The sequence below is a fragment of the Pagrus major genome, chromosome 9, assembly GCF_040436345.1.
Source record: "Pagrus major chromosome 9, Pma_NU_1.0".
Classification (NCBI taxonomy): Eukaryota; Metazoa; Chordata; class Actinopteri; order Spariformes; family Sparidae; genus Pagrus; species Pagrus major.
The window spans coordinates 9,096,330-9,118,142 of record NC_133223.1 but is presented as its reverse complement, the minus strand read 5'-3'; the positions used below and the strand labels follow the sequence as shown (position 1 = coordinate 9,118,142).

Here is a 21,813-nt window from a genome sequence, read left to right as displayed (position 1 = left end):
GATTTTCCTATGATTTTCTCTTTTACTATTATACTCTTGTACAAAGATTCCAAAAATCAACCTCAAATGTACTCAAAGCATATTTTGTTTTATTATTTTAATGAAACATATAATTATGTCTTTTATTCTTTGATTCTAGTTTGTAGTTCATTATATTACAACACATGTAGACAGGCACCCATGACCCACCTGCAATGTAGAAGGAACAAGAGAAATGAATCCATCTGATACTTGCAGCTAAAGGTTGTCCATCGCGTCTGTCTTGGTCCCCCAAAGCTTCTTGATGGCCCAAAGACCTCGTGATGTCATTAAACCTGGAAAAGATTAGGAGAAATGTACTACTTGATGGGGTTGTGTACACATTTGAGTCTCTTTGGGGCCCTGTGATTAATTAGTAAGTTAAATCAAAGACATTAAAGAACAAATTAAGTGCTCATTTAAAAACCACTTTATTACAGAAGAGTTTTTTTATTTGTCTTTTATTGTATTCATAGCTATTTTATGAGACCAGATGTGGGGAGAGGGAGGCAGGGACACATTTGTAAAAGATTAGTACTTTATTATTATTGTATTTTTTTTACTTCAGTTAAGATGTGCTCTGGGAGGCTTTTCAGGTTGATGTTTGGAGTGCTTTTGAATAACTTAAATAATAGAAAATTGAGAGAAAACATAGTTTTGTTGAAAATGACTAATTATCCTTTAACACACTTTCTTTAACTACTGTTTTTTTCCCAGTTTAGAGTGGAGCCTCACACCCAATCTGCTGTCCAATTATTTATTTTAAAAATTCCTAATTTCTTCTAACCTTCTTTATTCTCACATTCCCCCAGGTGCTTTGTGTTGCAGCCCTCCCCAGATATGAATGAGTAGAATTCTTGTTTATAATAATTTGCCATGTCGGATTTTATCTCTTTTAAGTGACGCTTTATCACCTGTAATGTTTACAGAGAGAGTACAAGAAGTCGCTGGAGCAGGAGATCAAGGGCAGGGGAATGTTGGCTTTGGCTACAGACACCCCCGACTTCATGAGGGCCAGAAATGCTACTGACATCCTCAGTCAGGTCTGAATCCTAATGTGGTTTCATATTGTTTGTTCTGGCTGCAGTTCTGGTGTATTTTTGTCTGTGTCTTTGGTTGTAGTTGTTGTCTGAAAGCTGACTGATGGCTTTCTGTTACTTAGGCTAAGTACAAGCACACCGCTGAGATGGACAGGGCTAGCTACACAAGTGTCATCGACACCCCCGACATCATCCATGCTCAGCAGATGAGGAACATTGTCAGCCAGGTAGATTACTGAAATCTTCAAAAAGTTTCATTTCTAAAAATCTCCCCTTGCTTCCCTGTGTTCCTGGAGAGATGTTCAACCAACTAAATGAGGAGTCTTGAAATATATGAAAAGTCTCTTTTAAGACTACTTGAATTCAAATTTCTGCTGTTTATTTTTGTCCAACAGAAAAAGTACAGAGAGGAAGCTGAGAAGACCATGTCTCACTATGTACCGGTCTTGGACACTCCGGAGATGCAGAGAGTCCGTGAGAACCAGAAGAACTTCAGCACTGTAAGTGATAAATGTCAACGATGTCTTCTCCTGGTTGTCTTAGAGCGTTGTACCACCTACAGTATGAAGTCAGATGTTCTTCCAGTGTCTTCTGTGTATGTCTCCATGTTGCTGTAAAGTATTATCTTTAATACTTGATACTTTTGACTGTTAGTGGAATGGTGTTCTCTAAATCTGTTGTAAATTAAGTGTTTGGTGTCAGTTTTCTGTTTTGCTCAGGCGTATAAGTGAAAATAGCTTTCAAGCTCACCCTGAGCAGAAACTGAGGTACATTTTTAGTTCAAATGAACACGTAGTTTCTCTTCAGGCTCTTTGTTTCCTTTTCTTTTTTGATTTTTTTATCATGTTGAAACATTTTAACTGCACTTTTTTTTTTCTCCTTGTAGCATCGATACCAGACTGACCTTAAAAACATAAAGGGCAAAGTGTCTACTGTACAGGACACTCCTGAAATGCTTCGTGTTAAAGAGAATACAAAGAATTTCAGCTTGGTATCTACTCAATAATATATATATATTGACATTTAACATTTTTACACTTATACTTGATTTTTTAAATTCCTTTTTTAACGTTCTGACCTCATCTTTAACAAACCCTGATATGCAGCCCTTATTTCTTGTCGTGTAAAATATGCAGCTCTTTAATTCATGCAACTAACCTTTGACAATTAGTTGTCTAGTGTAACATTTATACTTTTTAGTGCAGAGCTTGTGTGTTGTTTTGTAAACATTTTGTTTAAGTTGTTGTGGAAGTGTCCCTTTAAATGTTGTTTTATATGTTTGTTTCATTCAGCGTGTTTTTGTTGATGTGTGCCCAACTTAGCTCACAAGGTGCAACACAGCTAAAGCTCAAGTATAGTTAAATTAAATCAAGAAGCTTGTCCTCCTCCTCCAAGAGTAGAAATCAGCTAACCTCTGGTCGCTGCTTTCATTCCTTGTCCACATAAAGATTCAGTACAAAGAGGATTTGGGATCAGGAACGGCTTTGCCCGAGACCCCAGAGATGGAGAGAGTTAAACGCAACCAGCAGAATATTAGCACGGTACTCCACAGAGTGACCCTGCCCTCCTTCATCTCCTCTTCAACACGCCTTCCCTCCATACTCCCTCCTCAGAATATAACCAGACCTGTCCTCACATGTCATCTCCTTAAACGTCCATTTTCTATCTGACTTTTTACAAGGATTCTTTTTCATGCTTATCCTTTTAGTTTTTAGTTTATTAATAATTCATTTCATCTAAACCGTGAAGTAATAGACTAAAAAATCATCCAGTTCAAAGCAGGACTTACATATTTCCACAACCTTATTTATATTGCCAAAATACCCAACTACAGCTGTAATATGTGAAAGTCTGTATAAATCTGTATTGTCAGTTGTTCCAAAGTGTATGTTGTTGTTATGAATGGATGGACGTGTCTGTGTCTACACTACATACTGTGCTCATGTTTGTCCCTGTCTTACTCTGTACCTGTGTATTGTCATTATTATTATTTGATGGGCAGATACAGTACAAGAATTCTTTGGGTCAAGGCACAGCCATACCAGATCTTCCTGAGGTGAAGCGGGTCCGAGAAACCCAGAAGAATATCAGCTTGGTAGACGAACAGGCTGCAGTGACCCCTTTTTTTTAATCCCCTCTATTATTTCCCAACATACTCTCTGACATCTAGAAAACTTTGCCTTCCATGTTTTTATCTCTGGTTTTCCCTCCTCCATCCTAACTAAGGCTCATAAATCATTCCTTTTTACCTGCCTTGGTTAACAACTTGATTATGAATTTATTTATCTACAGAAACATAGTTTTCATCCCATTTTTCCCCAAATCAGTCAGCATTTCCCCAGTTTTTTTATTTGAATTTCTTATTTTTGGCACTTCCCTCCCTCCTTAACTGAACAGTAATCTGTCTTTGAGTGTGTTACCACCATATTTTACTTTATTTTTCTATTTCATTTAAAGCTTCAGTACAAAGAAGGAGTGGGCCAAGGCACGTCAATATCAGAGACACCAGAGATGGAGAGAGTTAAACGCAATCAGCTGAATATTAGCACGGTACTCCACAGAGTGACCCTGCCCTCCTTCATCTCCTCTTCAACACGTCTTCCCTCCATATTCCCTCCTCAGAATATAACCAGACCTGTCCTCTCATGTCATCTCTTCAAATGACCATTTCAATCATCTCTTCACAGAGATTTTTTTTTCATTCATACCTTTTTACTTTTTGTTTATTTGATTTTTTAGACTAATTATAGGATTTTAAGGAGCCCCAAAGACTCCATTTGTTTTATCTTGTGGAAACTTGACGTAGATACTTTGTCACCCAACTTCCTTTCTGCAAGATAATAGCTTGTTTTTTTAAAAAAACATCAGATGGCCAAGGGTATGTGGACACCACTGGCAAGTCCATAAAGATGTGGTTTATCGAGTTTGCTGTAAAGGAACTTGAACCTCATCCAACACTTTTGGGATAGACTGTGAGCCAGACCTTATCACCAAACATCAGTGTTGGACTCACTGACTGTATAGAAAGATGGATGACATCACAGCTTTGCAAAAGTGAGGCCAAAACTTCTTGTTCACTTTCTGGTGGCTGGCTGCAGTATTGGATATACATCCTGCCCCCTCCATGTTAGCAGATAGAACAAGGGCCAAACTAAAAACTCTTCCCCAAAGATAGTTTCTGTCATTTAAGGTAGTTATTATCACACTGATGTAAGTTCAGGTGTTTCTATTTCTGTTAAGTTCGGTTTTAATTAGTTATTTGATGCTATAAAAAAGAGGTGAGGCGTTACGATTGACAGCTGAGCTGTGCCGCGATTAAGTGAGCGGGTGTATGGGTGGGAACTAGATACCACAGCTCCATAGCACCATTTAGCACTTACATTACCAATGCAATATGGCAGCACTTGTATGAGGAATGTTTTGGCCTCATGTTTGTGTAGTGGGAGGAAGTTGTGACACACTGTCCGTCTTTATGTACAGTATGTCAATGGTTGGACCTCACTCATGCTGTTGTGGCTTAAAGTGAGCAAATCCCTGCAGCCCAATCAGTGGAGGCTGTTGTAAAAGCATATTACTGCTCATAGTTTTCAAATATTCAACAATGTATGCATGTGATGTTTGGGTGTCCACATACTTTTGGCCATATAGTGTAGTGGTTCTTATCTTCACTGTAAGTTAACATCTTCATCATCTATGAGGAGTTTGAGGCTTCTGTAGGGTTTTTCTACGTCATGATAATTCAATACATCTAAACCCCGAAGTCATACATTTAATGAGGTACCATCCATTTTGAAGCAGAACGTACGTATTTCACATCCTTACTTATTGACAACATGCCCAACTAAAGATGTGAAAATCTGTTGAAAGTAACAACGTGTTATGTCAGTTGTTCCAAGTGTATGTTGTTGTTATGAATGGATGGACGTGTCTGTGTATACACTACATACTGTGCTCATGTTTGTCCCTGTCTTACTCTGTACCTGTGTATTGTCATTATTATTATTTGATGGGCAGATACAGTACAAGGACTCTGTGGGTCAAGGCACAGCCATACCAGATCTCCCTGAGGTGAAGCGGGTCCGAGAAACCCAGAAGAATATCAGCTTGGTAGAGGAACAGGCTGCAGTGACCCTTATCTCATCCCCCTATAATCATCTCCCAACATAGCTGCCGCTCTTGTTCTCAGTCCTGGTTTTCCCTCCTCCATCCTAACGAAGTCTCATAAATCACTCCTTTTTACCAGCCTTGGTTGATGGCTTGATTATGAATTCACATTTTCATAAAATAAAAAATGTAATCCCCCTCCATTTTTCCCCTAAATTACTCAGCATTTCCCTGGATCTTATATTTTAATTCCTTATTTTTGGATTTTGCATTTCCTTACCTCCCAAATTGAACAGTAATCTGTCTTTGAGTGTGTTACCACCATATTTGACTTTTTTTTTTTGCTGTTTCATTTAAAGCTTCAGTACAAAGGAGGAGTGGGTCAAGGCACGTCAATATCAGAGACCCCAGAGATGGAGAGAGTTAAACGCAATCAGCTGAATATTAGCACGGTACTCCACAGAGTGACCCTGTAACCTCCTGTACAGTCATTTGCCTCCACCTCACTCTTCATTTCCTTCAAACACGTCATAACAGCCCTCCTGAGTCATCACCATTCGTTTAGATGCTTATCACATCAAACCCACGCGCAGATATAACACCAATGATGAGCCACTGTGTCTCTAACATAACCTGCTTCTTCATTTCGCAGGAAAAACGTGTGTTTAATTCCATGTTTAATGTCTGCTGTGAGCTTTGGTGCTGTGCTGTGTGTCTGTCTTCCTGTTATTGTCTCTGACTGACCTGCTCTTTACTTTCTTTGTATGAAACCAAAATTGTGTGTTGGGTAGATAAAATACAAGGACTCTCTTGGTCGAGGCACAGCTATACCGGACCTCCCTGAGGTGAAGCGGGTCAGAGAAACCCAGAAGCACATCAGCTCGGTAGTGGAACAAAAACCGAAGCACGTGTGCTCCTAACTGTTGAGAGTGGGTGGTAGTGTCCATCAGTAATGCTACTTTCCCTCCCTCCTGTCATCATCTCACACTCTCATCACCTCCTGCTCGCCTCATCCATCCTCATCATCAAGGCACAGACTGCAGTTTCCTGAGCTCCAGCCCTGCCATCATCACCCCTCTGACCCTCATGTAGCCTTAGTTTTTCATTTCTTTTTTGTTCTTTTCTCCTCTTACTCCATCCAATCATCTTTAATCTTCAACCATCAAACCCCTTCAGCTGAGTGAAACCCTACTCTTTGGCCTGTGATGCTCCCCAAAGCCCCGATCCCTCTCCCGTAGACACTATGCTAACCTGCAGCCCAGCTTTTTTTGCTTCTAAATTAATGTCCACTTCACAGCAAATGAGCTAAATGTCCTGCTGAAGCGTGAGGAGTGTGTTTGTTTCTACAACAGAGATCCTGGCTGTTTGACAGGAGCTGTCAGTATGAGTCATTCTATAGGACCAATTTCTCAGACACCGCTTAAATACATTCCAAAAGCAACAAATGTTTCCTCAATTCAGAGGAATATCTTCTCTGAGATTATTAATCTTGGAAATTTCCTGAACTTTGTCTGTGTCTTCTAAGAGTTTGAGGTCAATCCGAGTCTCTGAAAGCAGTCCTATAGGTATGTGGTCTGTGTATGGTTCAGTATCTGACTGTGCTTCTGTCCTGTAGGTGTTGTATAAAGACGGTTCAGCCAAGGGAACTCCTGTGGTGTTCACTCCAGAGATGGAGCGTGTCAAAAGGAACCAAGAAAACATTAGCTCGGTACCTTCAGAACCACTGCAAGAACATGTTCCACTGGAGAAATGTTCTTCCCCACGTTAACCCTTTTCTAACTGACGTGTGTCCCGGCTCCAGTTAATTGTATTAATTCTCCCCACTGCGCTCTCTTTTTTAAATGTGTTAATACCACCAGCTGTGGTGTGTCTGTGCACATCATCACTGCTAACCTCTCCTGTTGTTCAAACTACTCCACTTCATCTTGTTCCCCTGTTGTCCTCCAACTGAAGATTGGGACGTAATCTTGTTTGATTTAATACTTCAACGTCTGCTAATTCATTTGTCTGAAATCCCAGTAATGCCCCAGCTCCTTCTGTCAGAAGCTGTGTGTTTCCTCTTTGCCAAGCCCTTTGTGCTGTGGATGCTAACGGCTGCTGTATGATTGATTCGGGTCTAAAACATTTCAGACGCTCACTGCGTGTCCTCTGTTCTCTACCATCCTGACCCAACTTTCCATCAGGTGCTGTACTCTGACAGTTTCCGTAAGCAGGTGCAGGGCAAGGCCGCCTTCGTTCTGGACACACCTGAGATGAGGCGCGTCAGAGAGACCCAGCGCATCATCTCTGGAGTAAGACATTGAGATTGTTGGTTTAATTAATGTACGCTAAGTTTTATTTCTACTCTAGGTAGTTAACTTTTCCACTTCTTTTACCTTCTTAAAGAAGGTTATACGTTTCTTTTTCTGAAAAATCCCACATTTGGTCTCTCAACTGTTTATGATGTCTACTGTCTACTGAAGATGTAGTAAATCTTTAAAAATATTGGTCAAGAATAAATAAATTAACTCAGTAATGTTATTATGCAAACAGGAAAAAATAGTGGATTTATTGAGGGCTATTTTCAGCAGAGGATTAATACACATTTGGTGCTCTAGTGATTTATGGCAGCAGGACGTGTCTGTGCGATTGACTTATTACAGATTTTGGACAACAATGCAAAGGAACAAGATGTATCGGCTCTGGCTAGTCAGATAGTACTTGTTAGGAGGATCAATTAATCTTTTAATGGGATCTGTTGACAGTCATAGACTATCACCAGAGTGTACTGCAACCTTAAATATCCCAGAAAACCAAGGGGAATTGTCTACATAAATATACTCATACTGCATATTTTGTACATTACATACATAACATATACTAAGGATAACTAGTCCCATAATAATTTTGTTCTTATTTTAATTGTCGTCCAATATATCATTTGTAATAACATTTGTAACTTGTCAGACTTTCTTATAGAGAAGTCATTGTACAGTGTATTTGTACGATGTATTAAACTGACTGAAACAATGCTTCAAGCTCTGGTCGTTACAAACTGTGCTTACTTTCCAGGTGAGATACCACGAGGACTTCGAGAAGAGCAAGGGCAGCTTCACTCCCACCACCTCTGACCCGGTGACAGAGCGCGTGAAGAAGAACACCCAGGACTTCAGCGACATCAGCTACCGCGGCATCCAGAGGCGTGTGGTGGAGATGGAGAGGAGGCGTGCCATCGAGCACGACCAGGAGACCATCACTGGTACAGTTAGATTGCACACAGTCATTAGTTTTCATTAGTTTCAGGCCTGGATTCAAATTAAAATATGGACACGAACGTTAAAATTCTACTTCAAAATTCAACACAACAAATTTGAATTGTAGAGAAATGGTAAAGAACCATGAAAATGAAAATGCTGGTTCATGGAAGTGCTTTATCTTGATAAAATCAAATTTAATGCAACCAATTCACGGAGCTAAGCATCCATTTTTCAAATCTTTAGTTGGTTATCTCTGAAAAATCCAGGTCATTTTCATGTTCATGTGGGTTTTTTAAGGTATTTACATAATACTCAAAGACTTTTCAGTTCTCAGAAGTTCTCACTTGAGAAACATCTTGAAAATCTTAATTGTGAAGCGGACAAAATATCTTTTAATGAATGAAAGGAGGAGCCTTGGAGGATCCTAGAAACACCTTCAAAAATGTGTTTTAAGCACCTTTGGGGCTTTTCAAAGATACTCAAGGATTTATCTGTTGGATACTCTACTCTAAAACTCAAATGTAATGGTACTACATGAGAGGCACAACCTGTTGAAATTTTAAACACAGACTGAGACTAGTTGTTTGGAGTTAGACTTGTTTGCCTGATCCTGTATTTGGCCTCAGATCTGCGTGTGTGGCGCACAAACCCCGGCTCTGTGTTTGACTACGACCCCGCTGAGGACAACATCCAGTCCAGGAGTCTGCACATGATGTCAGGTGAGATGAGAAATTTAATGGATCACTTCATAGGGAGAACATAAGTATGATTTAGTTCGTCAAATTTCATGATCTAACACTGTTCTGACAGTGCAAGCTCAGCGTCGCAGCAAGGAGCACTCCCGCTCCACCAGCGCCCTGAGCGGCCTGGCTGATGAGAAGTCTGAGGTGTCCCAGGACGCCGACCACCACATGTCCCTCTACAGCAACGGCTTCATGACCTCCTCTATCGGTAATGATCCAGAATCACCGCAAACAAACAAATACAGTATACTGTATTATGTGTTATATTGACATGTCAGTGTGTTTTACCAGTCACCACAGGTCATGTGCCGGATTGTGCCTCATATGTGGTTTCCTTTATGTGTTTAACTTCTGCAGGTTACCAGCATGCTAAGACTGTGGAGGTGCAGCAGAGATCATCATCAGTGGCCACCCAGCAGACCACAGTCTCCTCCGTCCCCTCACACCCCTCTACCACTGGGGTCAGTAACACACAGTCACTTTACACACACTGCATAAGACAGCATGGGAAGCATAAAGCATAACATGGAGTGGTGCACAGGTGTACTCCAGAACACCTAGACATCAGTGTTGGGTGCAACCACACATCTGACCGCACATAACCACATCCGTTTTGCTCTGCGTGCACACATGTGGTCCTGCAAGCATGGGGCTGTGACCAGAACAAGCTCAACCCTGTACGCTTACTTGTCAAGTTGACTTTTGAAATTTTGGAGGTGGGGACAGTGTCTGATCTCTTCCCTCCTATCCTCATCTCTCATTAAACTCCATATTACACAGCACATTAAATTGTGTAACAAAGAAGCCAGACGCACAGACAGAATTGTGTCTGATTTATAACAAGAGTAACAAGAGTTGTAATTACCTGAGCTTCCTCTCTTGGCATGTTTGACAAATGAATTATTTAGAACAAACTCCAGTGTGGTCGTAGTGCAGTATTTCCTGAATCAGGAGTTTAAAACTCTCTAACACAGATTGAGCATCAAAACTCAGATCATTGGCCTCTCATACAAACATCCAAACATGCACATACATACATTACACACACACCCTACTGGATCTCCTCCTCTCTCTATTCCCAGACTCTTATCAAACCGTACATCATTGTAACTGCTTTGTGTTATAGTCTTATTTATCTTTTGTCACACTTTTTCACCAATAAGCAGTCACACCACCCTCGCAGACTTCACACACTGACCCTCATCGCCTTCTTTTCTTCATTCTCTGCAGAAAACTGTGCGTGCCATGTACGATTACACCGCAGCCGATAACGACGAGGTGTGCTTCAAGGATGGCGACGTCATCGTTAACGTGCAGGCCATCGATGAGGGATGGATGTATGGCACCGTGCAGCGCACCGGCAAGACCGGCATGCTGCCAGCCAACTACGTTGAAGCAGTTTAAAGACAAAGCCCGCCCATCATCCCTCCAGAGTGGGCGAGACACATCCACAGGGCAGACTGATTGGTCTTCCTGTGATCACAACCGTGGCTTAGTGCAATGTGTAGCTTTGAGTTTCTCGTAGGTCTGTCACTGTGTTTTGATTGTGTTGTAATTCTCGTTAATAAGTCTGTTTTCATTCATATGCTGCTGCCCCCCTTACCTGTGGATGTGACATAAGCATCATGACGTGACACATATAAATATTTCTGATTATACATACTCTGCCTACTATGAATGACAGACTGTATTAGATTGTTGAAAGTGTTCTCGGACACTGTGTTGGAAAAGCAAGAGATTACATGACATTACAAACGTCCTGGCCCATTATATTGTAAATTTCAAAAATATTTAATATATATAAAACACTTTTTGTCCGAGTTGTACCGACAGAGATTTTCTCATGAAAACAGTGGGCTCAAATAGCTCCAATTATGCCTTTAATGGAAATTCTAAGGCAGGGGAAAAGAAGTGATTAAAATAATGAAAATAATGAAAGAAGGAGTCAGTTACCATCTACCTCCTCCAAGATTAAACCACTCCTGAAGAGTTGTATGAGACGAGCCTCAGTCTTCCCTCCTTTACACTGAAGGCTGGCCACTAGTAGAATGTGTGTTTTGTTTCTTCCGATTATAAAAGAGTAAGGCATGACCTTGAATCAGTAGCTAATAAAGCACACCCAGCTCCTGCAGCTCTCTGCCTCCTTCTTTTCATCCTCAACTTTGACCATCATCTTCCATCTCAGAGCTTTTAAAGCTCCCATATTATGCTCCTTTTATGTTTTCATTCAGATTTACATGCTTTAATGTTCAAAAAACACATTATTTTTCTCATATTGTCCATTGCTGCAGCACCTGTTTTCACCCTCTGTCTGAACGCTCTATTTTTGTGTCTGTCTCTTTAAGGGCCCCATCCCAAAAAAGCCCAGTCTGCTCTGATTGGTGAGCTTTTACAGGTCTGAATGCAGGCTGTTTGCATTTCCACTTGGAGTGTTTTGATACTTCACAGTACTTATATGACATCTAGACCAGGCACAGCGTTGCACCCACTTGTACTGCTGGCCCACCTTAAATGACTGGGAGAATATACATACAGTGGTCAAAAGTTTACATCCACTTGTAAAGAACATGTACAGGTGCGTCTTAAAAAATTAGAATATCATTGAAAAGTTATTATTTTTCCGTGATTTAACTAAAGTAGTTTGACTTTTGATTGCTTTTCTCTAGAACCTGAAGAACTTAAAAACAATGTAGGAAAGACGGGCGGAAAAGCTGAGCATTCCCGCCCGACTTTATTGTCTCCATGTTGCCTTGAAAACATCTACAGACTGTGAGAGCGAGACCGGAAACCTTCAAAAGAAGACAAACATTATTAACAAATGTAATTAGGCCCACACAAAACTGAAATCCTGACACCGTGTCTGATCTAGACCAGCTTTATAATCAAAAAGACATGTAAATCTCACTTTCAACAACATGAGACCTTTACGGGGTAGCTGCTGAGTGGGATGTTATCTCTGGTTTGTAATTAGAAAGGAAGGAGAAGAAAGAAGTGACGTCTTTATACAGTGTCTTTTATTCAAAGGACGACTCCAACAGTGTTTTTTTTTTCTGCTTTTGCAACTGTTTCAGATCACTGTAGATTATTTTCCAGTAATTTGAAAAAGTTTAAAAAATATATTTATTTCCAGGTGCGTGCAGGTGAAAACATTTCATATTTAAGAAACAGAAGTTATAAAATCAATAAAAAGAACACTGAATGCTAGATTTGTCCTTAATGCTGCATTGTTAAAGATCATCGGTACAACTTTCTAATCAAACAGCCTTTAGAAAGGGTTTCATACAGCAACTGAATGGCTTTATTAGTGCTTTATCATTAACTAGTGCTTTACAGATCAGTCATAAGTATTAATAGGAACAGATTTTGGGATGCCAGGTTTTAAACACATCTCTGATAATTCATCCTCCTCCAGCAGGACACTTGTTAGCGCCATGTCGCCCGCTTAGATGGACTGTTAGATGTTAGATGACTCTGACGTCCTGGAAAAAATGTATTTATTAGCAACTTTACCTTTACACTTCAGGAGTTGTTGGATCGTTGATAATAAACATAACATGCTAACTTTTAACTTACTAACTTTGCCTGCTGGCTTAATATAAAGTAAATATGTTTGTAACGTTATTAATGATTTACTGACATCCAGAAATGGCTTAGAAAGTGAGACACTATTAATTACACTGTTTAATGACTTGGCCATAAATGTTTCACTACTTGACAACCCAGAAATCAATGGAATCAATGGCTTATAACTGATCTGCAAAAAATAGTAAATGATTAATTTAAAAGGTGCAATATGTAAGAATTGTCCATCTGTAAATTCATACACCAAACAAAGAGGAGGCAGCATATCAAAAGAGTAACCGCTAACTTCTGCTAACTGTAGCTGCCATTAGCTAGTAAGCCTCAGTTAGCCGTGCAGCTAGCGGTCCGGACTGGGAGCTCAGAGCCCCTGGTTGGTGTTTACACCACTAGCACAGGAGCTTTGGACCACCAGGAGGAGGTTTTCAGGCCGGGGACAGGGGGACCAAGTGAGGAATGCACGCGGAGAGCAGCACTGATATGGAGGCCAGAACTCGGAGCTGGGCGAGCAAGAAAAAGAGCAGCAGCCTCTCAGGGAGCACAGCTGGAGCAGGACAGAACACAGGGGAGCAACCAGCAGCCACCTCCTGAGTTATGAGCTTTACTTTTGGACCGTCGCCTCTTGAGGTACAAAGTTGGACTACGAGACAACAAAAAACATCAACGTCAAAACGTCAGAAAAAGGTCTTCACATTCTGTTGATCATTTTAGGCTGAATTTTTTAAACTAAACTTCTTACATATTGCACCTTTAACCTTGAATAAAATAATTAGTCACAATTTACAAATATTTTATAAAGGGTGCCTTATTAGATTATATGTCCACTAAACAGTTTAACTTTAGGCATCGACACGGTGACAGAAGAAGGCAAGAGTTAGAATCGGTGCAGGCCTGTAGCACAAAATGACCATCTCGTAACTGATGTTGGTGGCTGATACCAGTGAGTCCACCATCACAAGGCCTGCTGCTCAGATTTGGAGCTTGTAAACTGTCTTTTTGGCTCAAAATGTTTCAGGGAAAGAACCTCCTTCCTGTTGTCAGCTACGGGACACAGTAGGTCAGGGAGTCGTGTCAGTGTGGTTGCAGTTCCTACAGTCATACTACTGAAGTACAAGTGTCACAGGCTACTTTAAGGCTCTTTAGTTTCCTGGCTAGCTTCTGCATTTGAAGTCGCTGCATTCTGTCACATTGTGTCACATGATACTGATACTGTGGTTTTCTTCATAAGACGCTTGGCTTGTGTCGTGGCCCACAGTCATCTGTTCACATTGGAGTCAGCTGGTCCTTTGCTGCAGTGTGAGCAAACCCGCCCGCTGGTGATACTGCTTCTCCTTGGCCTCTGCGATTTTTGCAGACAGATCCAGCGGCTTCTCAAAGAACTGCACCAGCATCTGTTCAGTGAGCAGGGACGCCAGGATCTGAGCGTAGCTGACCGTCCACTCGCTCTCTGCCCTCAAACTCCCGTCGCCTCTGCTGCCATCATCAGCGGTCGCCCGGACACGGTCGGCTTCTTCCACCTCCTCTTGGCCAGTGACCTCTGACCCCGAGCTGTGTCCACGGTGACCGGCCTCGCCGATCTGCAGCACAAGACTGGTTACCGTAGCGATGGCCTGGAAGAGCTCATTCTCCTCTGGGTCGCCGTGGAACATGCCATAGAGCGTTTTACAGAACTGGATGAACTCTCGCTGTGGAGGAAGAGAGAGAGGGGGTTGTATCAGTGTTTCATCACATGAGACTTCTTCTGATCGCTACAACAAACCAAAACATTAGTGCCGACACAATTAGTCAGCAGTGATTAGGAGACTGACAGACAGTTTTCATCAAAATAGTCATTTTTTAAAGCATAAAAAATATTAAAAACTGCAACTGTTCAGTTATAACAATTTACCACTTTTCTCTGTTTAATCATTCACTATCTATGTTAATTAAATATCCTGGTCAGAAACAAAACAAGTACTTCCGAGACTTTGGATTGTCTCTAAGAGCTTGTGATGGACATTTTTCAGCATTTTCTGACACTTCATGGACTACATATTAATGACAAATTAAATAAACAGTAAAAAAGAAAGAACTGATTCAAAAGAGAAAGAGAGCCAACCCACTCTCTCTCTCTCTCTTGGATAAACTTTGTTAAGTTGTGGGAAAACATTCACTAATCCACAAATTGGCAGCAGAGGCAGCTGATCCGGTTCATTCCCGTCCTTCTGGATTCACAGTTAACTAATCACTTGTTTGATATTTGTGTTGCGCTGGTTTGGTTCAGGATGTTATTCTGACATTGAACTGTTGCTTCAAAGTAGATCATTGAGGAAACAGCAGTTTGAATCTTTAATGAGTCTAGTTAACCAGGAAAAAAAATTTGAACAGAATCAGAGGGAGAGTTAGAGAAATATCAGCAAAGCCCGAGGAGACAAGAAATAATTTACAACTGAAAACTGTGATGTTTTCAAATGTGGAGCAGGTTTTAACTGAGGCTTCATATCCGCAGAGCTGCTCCTCGTCCGGGAATGACTCAAAGTTTGATAACTGCTCCCTCTTCTCACACAGCAGCTCCACTCTGTCAGCATATTTCCTTGTTCCCTCCCCTTCAGATCTACAGTTTTATGGATGAGTGTAACTGAGCTGACCGTCCCCGTTCACTGCACAAACACATTCAGATCAGTAGTACTTTCAGTTATCAGGAAGTAAAACACAGACAGACGTTGTTACCGAGAGGTGAAATGGCGCAGAAAGGACTTCAGCTGGACGGTGAAGCTTTCTCTTGCTCGATCTGTTTGGATCTACTGAAGGATCCGGTGACTATTCCCTGTGGACACAGCTACTGCATGAACTGTATTAACACCTACTGGGATGAGAAGGGGATCTACAGCTGCCCTCAGTGCAGGCAGGACTTCACACCAAGGCCTGTCCTGCTGAAAAGCACCATGTTAGCAGTTTTGGTGGAGGAACTGAAGAAGACTGGACTCCAAGCTGCTACTGCTGATCACCGCTATGCTGGACCCGAAGATGTGGCCTGTGATGTCTGCACTGGGAAGAAACTGAAAGCATTAAAGTCCTGTTTGTTCTGTCTGGTCTCTTACTGTGAGAAACACCTCCAGCCTCACTTTGATTTGGCTCCTTTAAAGAAACACAAGCTGGTGGAGCCTTCCAAGAAGCTCCTGGAGAACATCTGCTCTCGTCATGATGAGGTGATGAAGATGTTCTGCCGTACTGATCAGCAGTGTATCTGTTATCTCTGCTCTGTGGAGGAACATAAAGGCCACGACACGGTGTCAGCTTTAGCAGAGAAGACTGAGAGGCAGAGAGAGCTGGTGGTGAGTCGGCAAAACATCCAGCAGAGAATCCAGGACAGAGAGGAAGATGTGAAGGTGCTTCAACAGGAGGTGAAGGCCATCAATCGCTCTGCTGATAAAACAGTGGAGGACAGTGAGAAGATCTTCACCGAACTGATCCGTCTCATGCAGAAAAGACGCTCTGATGTGAAGCAGCAGGTCAGATCCCAGCAGGAAACTGAAGTGAGTCGAGCCAAAGAAAGATGCTGAGCTGGAGAAGCTCTCACACACAGAGGATCACATCCAGTTTCTACACAACTACCCCTCACTGTCAGCACTCAGTGAGTCTACACACTCATCCAGCATCAACATCCGTCCTCTGAAGTACTTTAAGGATGTGACAGCAGCTGTGTCAGAGGTCAGAGATAAACTACAGGACGTCCTGAGACAGAACCGGAGAAACATCTCACTGATAGTGACAGAAGTGGATGTCTTACTGTCACAACCAAAGAACATGACCAGAGCTGACCTCTTAAAATATTCACGTAAAATCACACTGGATTCAAACACAGCAAACACACATCTGTTATTATCTAAGGGGAACAGACAAGCAACATTAATGAGACAACATCAGTCTTATTCTAGCCACCCAGACAGATTCACTGACTGGTCTCAGGTCCTGAGTAGAGAGAGTCTGACTGGACGTTGTTACTGGGAGGTGCAGTGGAGAGGGGGAGGAGCTCGTGTAGCGGTCGCATACAGGAATATCAGCAGAGCAGGGGGCTCAGATGAATGTGGATTTGGATTCAATGACAAATCGTGGACGCTATCTTGTGAGACAAACAGTTACAACTGTTATTACAACAGTGTCTGTACTCCTGTCTCAGGTCCTGAGTCCTCCAGAGTTGGCGTGTACCTGGATCACAGGTCAGGTTTTCTGTCCTTCTACAGCGTCTCTGACACCATGACTCTCCTCCACAGAGTCCAGGCCACATTCACTCAGCCTCTCTACGCTGGACTTTATGTTTATCCTGGAGGCTCTGCTGAGTTCTGTAAACTCAGATAGACAGAAGTCATTTCAGGGACAGTGGGTTAAATTCTGTGTCATATTGTTTTGATTCCATCATTGTTGCTGAGAGCTGATTGTTTTATTTCTTCACTGCACACAGATCACCTCTCAATCGAACATTATGGGCGGTACTTAGATGTCTTCTTGTTGTTCTGTAAATGTTTGAGTGTCTTCAGGCAGCGCCTCGGAGGCTGTCACTGCTCATGATGAGTTCATAATCAATCATGAGGTCAGTCATTATTTGCTTGTACATAGCTGAGATTCTGCTCAAACTAAAAATAAAAATATAAGTTTCTTGTAATAATGAGATATGTTTGTACGTTGTTATTACATACATTTCATGTTATGTTTCTCTTTTTCTGGTGTGGCAGCAAAACACTGTCGTACATTTTCGCACCACTTTCAACACGGCACAGATCTGAACTGAATGCTGTGTTTAACGTCAAGGCTGAAGCAGCACAACATATGGAGAGAAACAGACTGAATGCAGGTCTAAGATCACAGGAATACATTTCATACATCAGTCATCTCTAAAACACAAAATCAGTTTGAAATAACTAAGAAAAACTGTGACAGAGACAATTTAATGAGTCTCTTTTTTCACCTGCGACACAAAACAGATGACTTTCTCTCTGGTCTAATTGGACACGTTTAATGGCATACTTTTTTGGTTTAATTTTGTTTTCTGATACAACCACTGGGAGGCGCCGATATTAGAAATATTCAAATTCAATATATAGTGGCCTTTAGTACATTCAATACATGTTAGTTTTGTTACATGTTTACATAAGTAAGTTCTTTTTATTTTTTACAGTGAAGCTTATTAAAAAGACGAGACATGAATATAAACTGTACATACAGATTTTATAGATGAAATAAGGTAGGAGTTGCTAAAAGACAAGATTGTTACTGAGGGCCAGTGTACTGTACTGTGTAGTTAAACACCAGTACAGCAGGTTCCCAGTACCTGGTTCATGAGTGGCAGAGGCTTCTCCACATCTTTCTCCTTCTCTTTGGCCAGATCCTGCAGCATCTGCTTCAGCTGCTCCTGGTAGTCTTTCACCTCACCTTCAACATCTGGAACAACGGTCAGCACACAGAGGCAGATATTCTTCAGTCAGTACCCCAAAACCTCTGAATTACATATATTCATATTGCAGATTGCTTGTGTTTTCTCTGTTTGCTTTAGTTGTAGTGAGTTGTCCACTTGAGCTAAGAAAATCAACAGCTGATGGATCGAAGCGTGTTTGGACGAACCGGAGGGCAGGTTAACATAGAGGGGTCTGTTTGTGGACACCAGGGGGCTCTTCATCAGAGAGGGGTCATCTTCACTTTCTGTCAGAGCTGCAGACACAAACACAAAGTAAAGTCGATCAGTCACTTCCAGCCCTGACTGCAGCTCGAAAACTCTCATGACTGTCAAGGTGTGAACAGAATGAATCACCTGGTGGGATGTGCAGACGGTACAGCAACCTTATCTTCTCATTCAGCTCTTCACAGTACAAAGTGTCTGAAGAGAGGGAGGGGAAGAGGGGGGGGGGAGAGACAGAGTTGGATTTAAATTAATAAGCCAGTGTTCATTTTTTGGTTTTACACGGGACAGGAGCAGCAATGATCCCCAAAAATCAAAATCAAATGTGTTGACGAGAAAACACATCTGGCGCACAACACTCTGACGCAGGACGTAAGGCGCTGCCCCCGGACCAAATACCAAATAAAAAAGATTTTGAGGAGTCCTGAGCTGTCACATTAGCTAGCTTAGTTAGCCTCTCTCCCATGAATAGATGAGCTTCCTATCTCCAAAACCTGGCAACTTACACCTTACTTTACCTTACCTTACTACTTATGGATGCATTTTTCTGGAAGAACCAGATTTGGTCCGTCTCCTCTGAAACTATTACTTGGGAACTTCATACTGGGTGTGACTTTTCTGAAGTGCCATAAAGCCCTAAAGCTCTAAAAATACTCTTTTATAGAGTGACCAAAACACAGCAGGATAATCATAGAGCAGAGTCTAAATGTGCCTTCATTCTTCCTGTCTGTCGTTACCTACCCAGCCAGCCAGCAAACTCTCTGAAAGTGACCAGGTTCTTGCGTTCCTGGTCCAACAGCGTGAAGGTGCGGTTCGCCAGCGTGTCAGCGTGCTGGTTTGAGTCCCCGGGCCACGGCACCAGCAGCCCGTACAGGCTCTTGAACTGGGGCCGGTCCAGCCGGTACTGCCGCTCAATGTAGGAGCAACCAGAGTCACCGTGATGCCACGCTGCTGCCTCCGCCGCTGCCACAGAGCTACTGTCACCCCAGTACAGACTGATGAAGTGCTCTGTCTGGAGGGGTGAGGAGTGACAGGGTGGGAAGTGAGGAGAGGATGATCATTTTATTGATGAAGGACATAAGCTAGTTGAAAGGTAGATAAGAAGATACCTTGAAGAGGTCGTAGACATCAGCCAAGTTCTCTGGAGACATGGAAACATCTGGAGTCACCACTCTCAGCTGCACAGACACACAGAGGGAGGCTTTTAACTTGTTTTCACAGTCAGACTGTATGACAGCATCACATGTACATTCTCTGTCTGCTCACAGCGTTTTCTTTGGTGGTGTCTTCGTGAGCCTGCAGCACTCGGATCCTGTGTCGACAGCGAAGCCTCTCAATATGCCTCACACTCAGGTCTCCGAATTTCTGACACAAAGAATCACAGATCATATATGAGGGTGAAGGGTCAGTGCTTTTTAAATAAAGAAATAATTTGCTGTAAAACATAAAATCATTCCATAAAATGCGCAAAAATCAATAAATTCAAGGCCAATATCAGTCTCAACGATCAGATCTGTGTGCTTCTCACCTCGTAGGACTGGTTGATGAGGTCGGTGATGTTTGTGTGCCTCACAGCGGGAACATCAGTGTCGCTGCTGCTCGTCTCCAGTGCAGCAGGTGGCGAGGACGGAACACAAGACGACTCTTCACTTCCAACCTGGTCCAGAAAACTCCAAAGCACAAATCAGAGGAGTCATTTCATGTGCTCACAAACATAAATGCAATCCCAATCACTCCATTCGTAAATGTTGAATTTGGCACCAAAGTTCTGATTGAGGTTTTGTTGAAAGTGTGAAACAGGCTCCTCTCTGACTGGCAGTCCCTTTTCCAATATATTTATACTGAGCACGATTTAGATTACTTTAAAAGATGCAGTCAATCAATGTCAAAAACAACAAATCTGAATTACAGCTGTACCTTGTGAGAATCATAAGGGCCTGTCCGTCATCGGTGCTGGCAGAGAGCTGTGCAGCGTTGGCATCCAGCGCAGCCAGACCCAGCTGGAAGATGGCTTTGATACCATGGAAGAAGAAACAGTCGACCACGCAGACGGCGCTGTGGAAGGGCAGCACGCTGAGGAAGAGGGTGAGGAACCAAGAGAGGGAGACGGAGGACAGGGAGGACAGGTCTGGAACATGTTCAGCCAGTTCAGGTAAACGCTCCCTGATCAGCTCCTCAAACACAGACTGGTCCACCTGAGCTCCTGTGGAGGGGGAGAGTCCAACATGGAGAAGTGTGTTTGTGTGTGTCTGAGTCATGTCCATGTTCTTGTTTGTATTTTTGGATTGTTGTTCATGATTTTCACCACTAGATGGCAGCAAATATGTTGTTACTTCACTTAATGTACACAATGGTATTATTTTTCTTTGTTGTACAACTAGCTACAATGTGCTGCAGGAAAAATATAATTCAACTATTATTTTAGAACTACTCTGTCATCCAAAAATGATTTAAGATTTAGACATAGAGTAATACACATGTTCTGTTATTACAAATGTGACTCAACAGACTAATGTTGTTCCCAGGATAAATTAATTGTTGTTTTTGTTTTTCTGGGTTAGGGACATTGTAAACACTAATAAAAAGATATTATGTTACTATGTCCTCCATACAAATTGTTAGAAGACAGTTACAGTTGTACCCACAAACATCTGGACATTCACAGACAGAGGAAATTGCTTCAAATGCACCTTGCATGTCAAAAATAAACAGCCTCACAAACACAGGAAATAAGCCCTATTTAGAGGACAACAATAAGTCTTTGGGTTGTTTGTGTCTGAGAAGCAGCAGCTCAGACAAAACAGACACAATATGAGACAGCTGAGACAGCCCTAAATGGTCCAACAAACACACAGCTGGTATATGACTGATTAAACCGTACGTGCTTTAAAACAAGCAGCAGCTTCAGTGATGCTTACAGTCCTCCAGTCAGTTTTTCTTCCTGACTAAAACAAATTTATATTAAAATATTTTTACTTTCATAATAATGAATTAATGATAGATTATTATAATAACAACACATTAGTAATAAATTCTAGTAATACAGTAATAAAATTCTCTTGTAGTTATAACTAAAACAATCTCATCAAATGGTTCCATGTTGCTACATAGTAGCTCTGTTATAATAAAAGGAAAACAGATTGTTTAAAAAAGAAATAAAATGAGAATATATTCAAAGAATCTAATATACACTGCTAAACATTAGTTGGGGATATGAGGATATGGATGTATATATTTTGCCCAACAGTATATTTGTTGCTTCATGGAGTCAGGTGCATCTGAGTTATGAAAATGGTTTTGTTTGTTTGTTGAACCTCTTCAGCTCAGTTTGTGGGGCTTTAACTCAGATAAGGGGTTCAAACTCAAAACTCACACAAATATAGTGGAAGCTGTTATTAAGGGAATTTCTGTTTGGGAACTGTAAAAGGCACTGGATAATG

At 41.7% G+C, this 21,813-nt stretch overlaps 2 protein-coding genes across 2 annotated transcripts in view; one reads left to right on the top strand and one right to left on the bottom strand.

The window, feature by feature from the left end:
* Positions 1-11,272, top strand: part of neb (nebulin) — a 66,145-nt gene extending 54,873 nt beyond the window's left edge. Inside the window, exons 124-140 of the mRNA XM_073473384.1 lie at positions 948-1,061; positions 1,181-1,285; positions 1,454-1,558; positions 1,945-2,049; positions 2,507-2,599; positions 3,061-3,153; positions 3,516-3,608; positions 5,073-5,165; positions 5,522-5,614; positions 5,954-6,046; positions 6,778-6,870; positions 7,346-7,453; positions 8,214-8,400; positions 9,025-9,117; positions 9,209-9,349; positions 9,499-9,602; positions 10,372-11,272. Of these exons, the coding sequence (XP_073329485.1) occupies positions 948-1,061; positions 1,181-1,285; positions 1,454-1,558; positions 1,945-2,049; positions 2,507-2,599; positions 3,061-3,153; positions 3,516-3,608; positions 5,073-5,165; positions 5,522-5,614; positions 5,954-6,046; positions 6,778-6,870; positions 7,346-7,453; positions 8,214-8,400; positions 9,025-9,117; positions 9,209-9,349; positions 9,499-9,602; positions 10,372-10,545 (1,887 nt within the window). The 3' untranslated portion in view covers positions 10,546-11,272. The remainder of the gene's footprint in view (positions 1-947; positions 1,062-1,180; positions 1,286-1,453; positions 1,559-1,944; positions 2,050-2,506; positions 2,600-3,060; positions 3,154-3,515; positions 3,609-5,072; positions 5,166-5,521; positions 5,615-5,953; positions 6,047-6,777; positions 6,871-7,345; positions 7,454-8,213; positions 8,401-9,024; positions 9,118-9,208; positions 9,350-9,498; positions 9,603-10,371) is intronic.
* Positions 11,273-12,137: 865 nt separating this feature from the next.
* Positions 12,138-21,813, bottom strand: part of LOC141002219 (TBC1 domain family member 8) — a 33,783-nt gene continuing 24,107 nt past the window's right edge. Inside the window, exons 12-20 of the mRNA XM_073473452.1 lie at positions 20,291-20,576; positions 19,902-20,043; positions 19,640-19,738; positions 19,483-19,551; positions 19,115-19,385; positions 18,506-18,571; positions 18,319-18,405; positions 18,029-18,138; positions 12,138-14,405 (exon numbers count right to left, since the gene is read on the bottom strand). Coding sequence (XP_073329553.1) covers positions 13,995-14,405; positions 18,029-18,138; positions 18,319-18,405; positions 18,506-18,571; positions 19,115-19,385; positions 19,483-19,551; positions 19,640-19,738; positions 19,902-20,043; positions 20,291-20,576 — 1,541 coding nt within the window. The 3' untranslated portion in view covers positions 12,138-13,994. The remainder of the gene's footprint in view (positions 14,406-18,028; positions 18,139-18,318; positions 18,406-18,505; positions 18,572-19,114; positions 19,386-19,482; positions 19,552-19,639; positions 19,739-19,901; positions 20,044-20,290; positions 20,577-21,813) is intronic.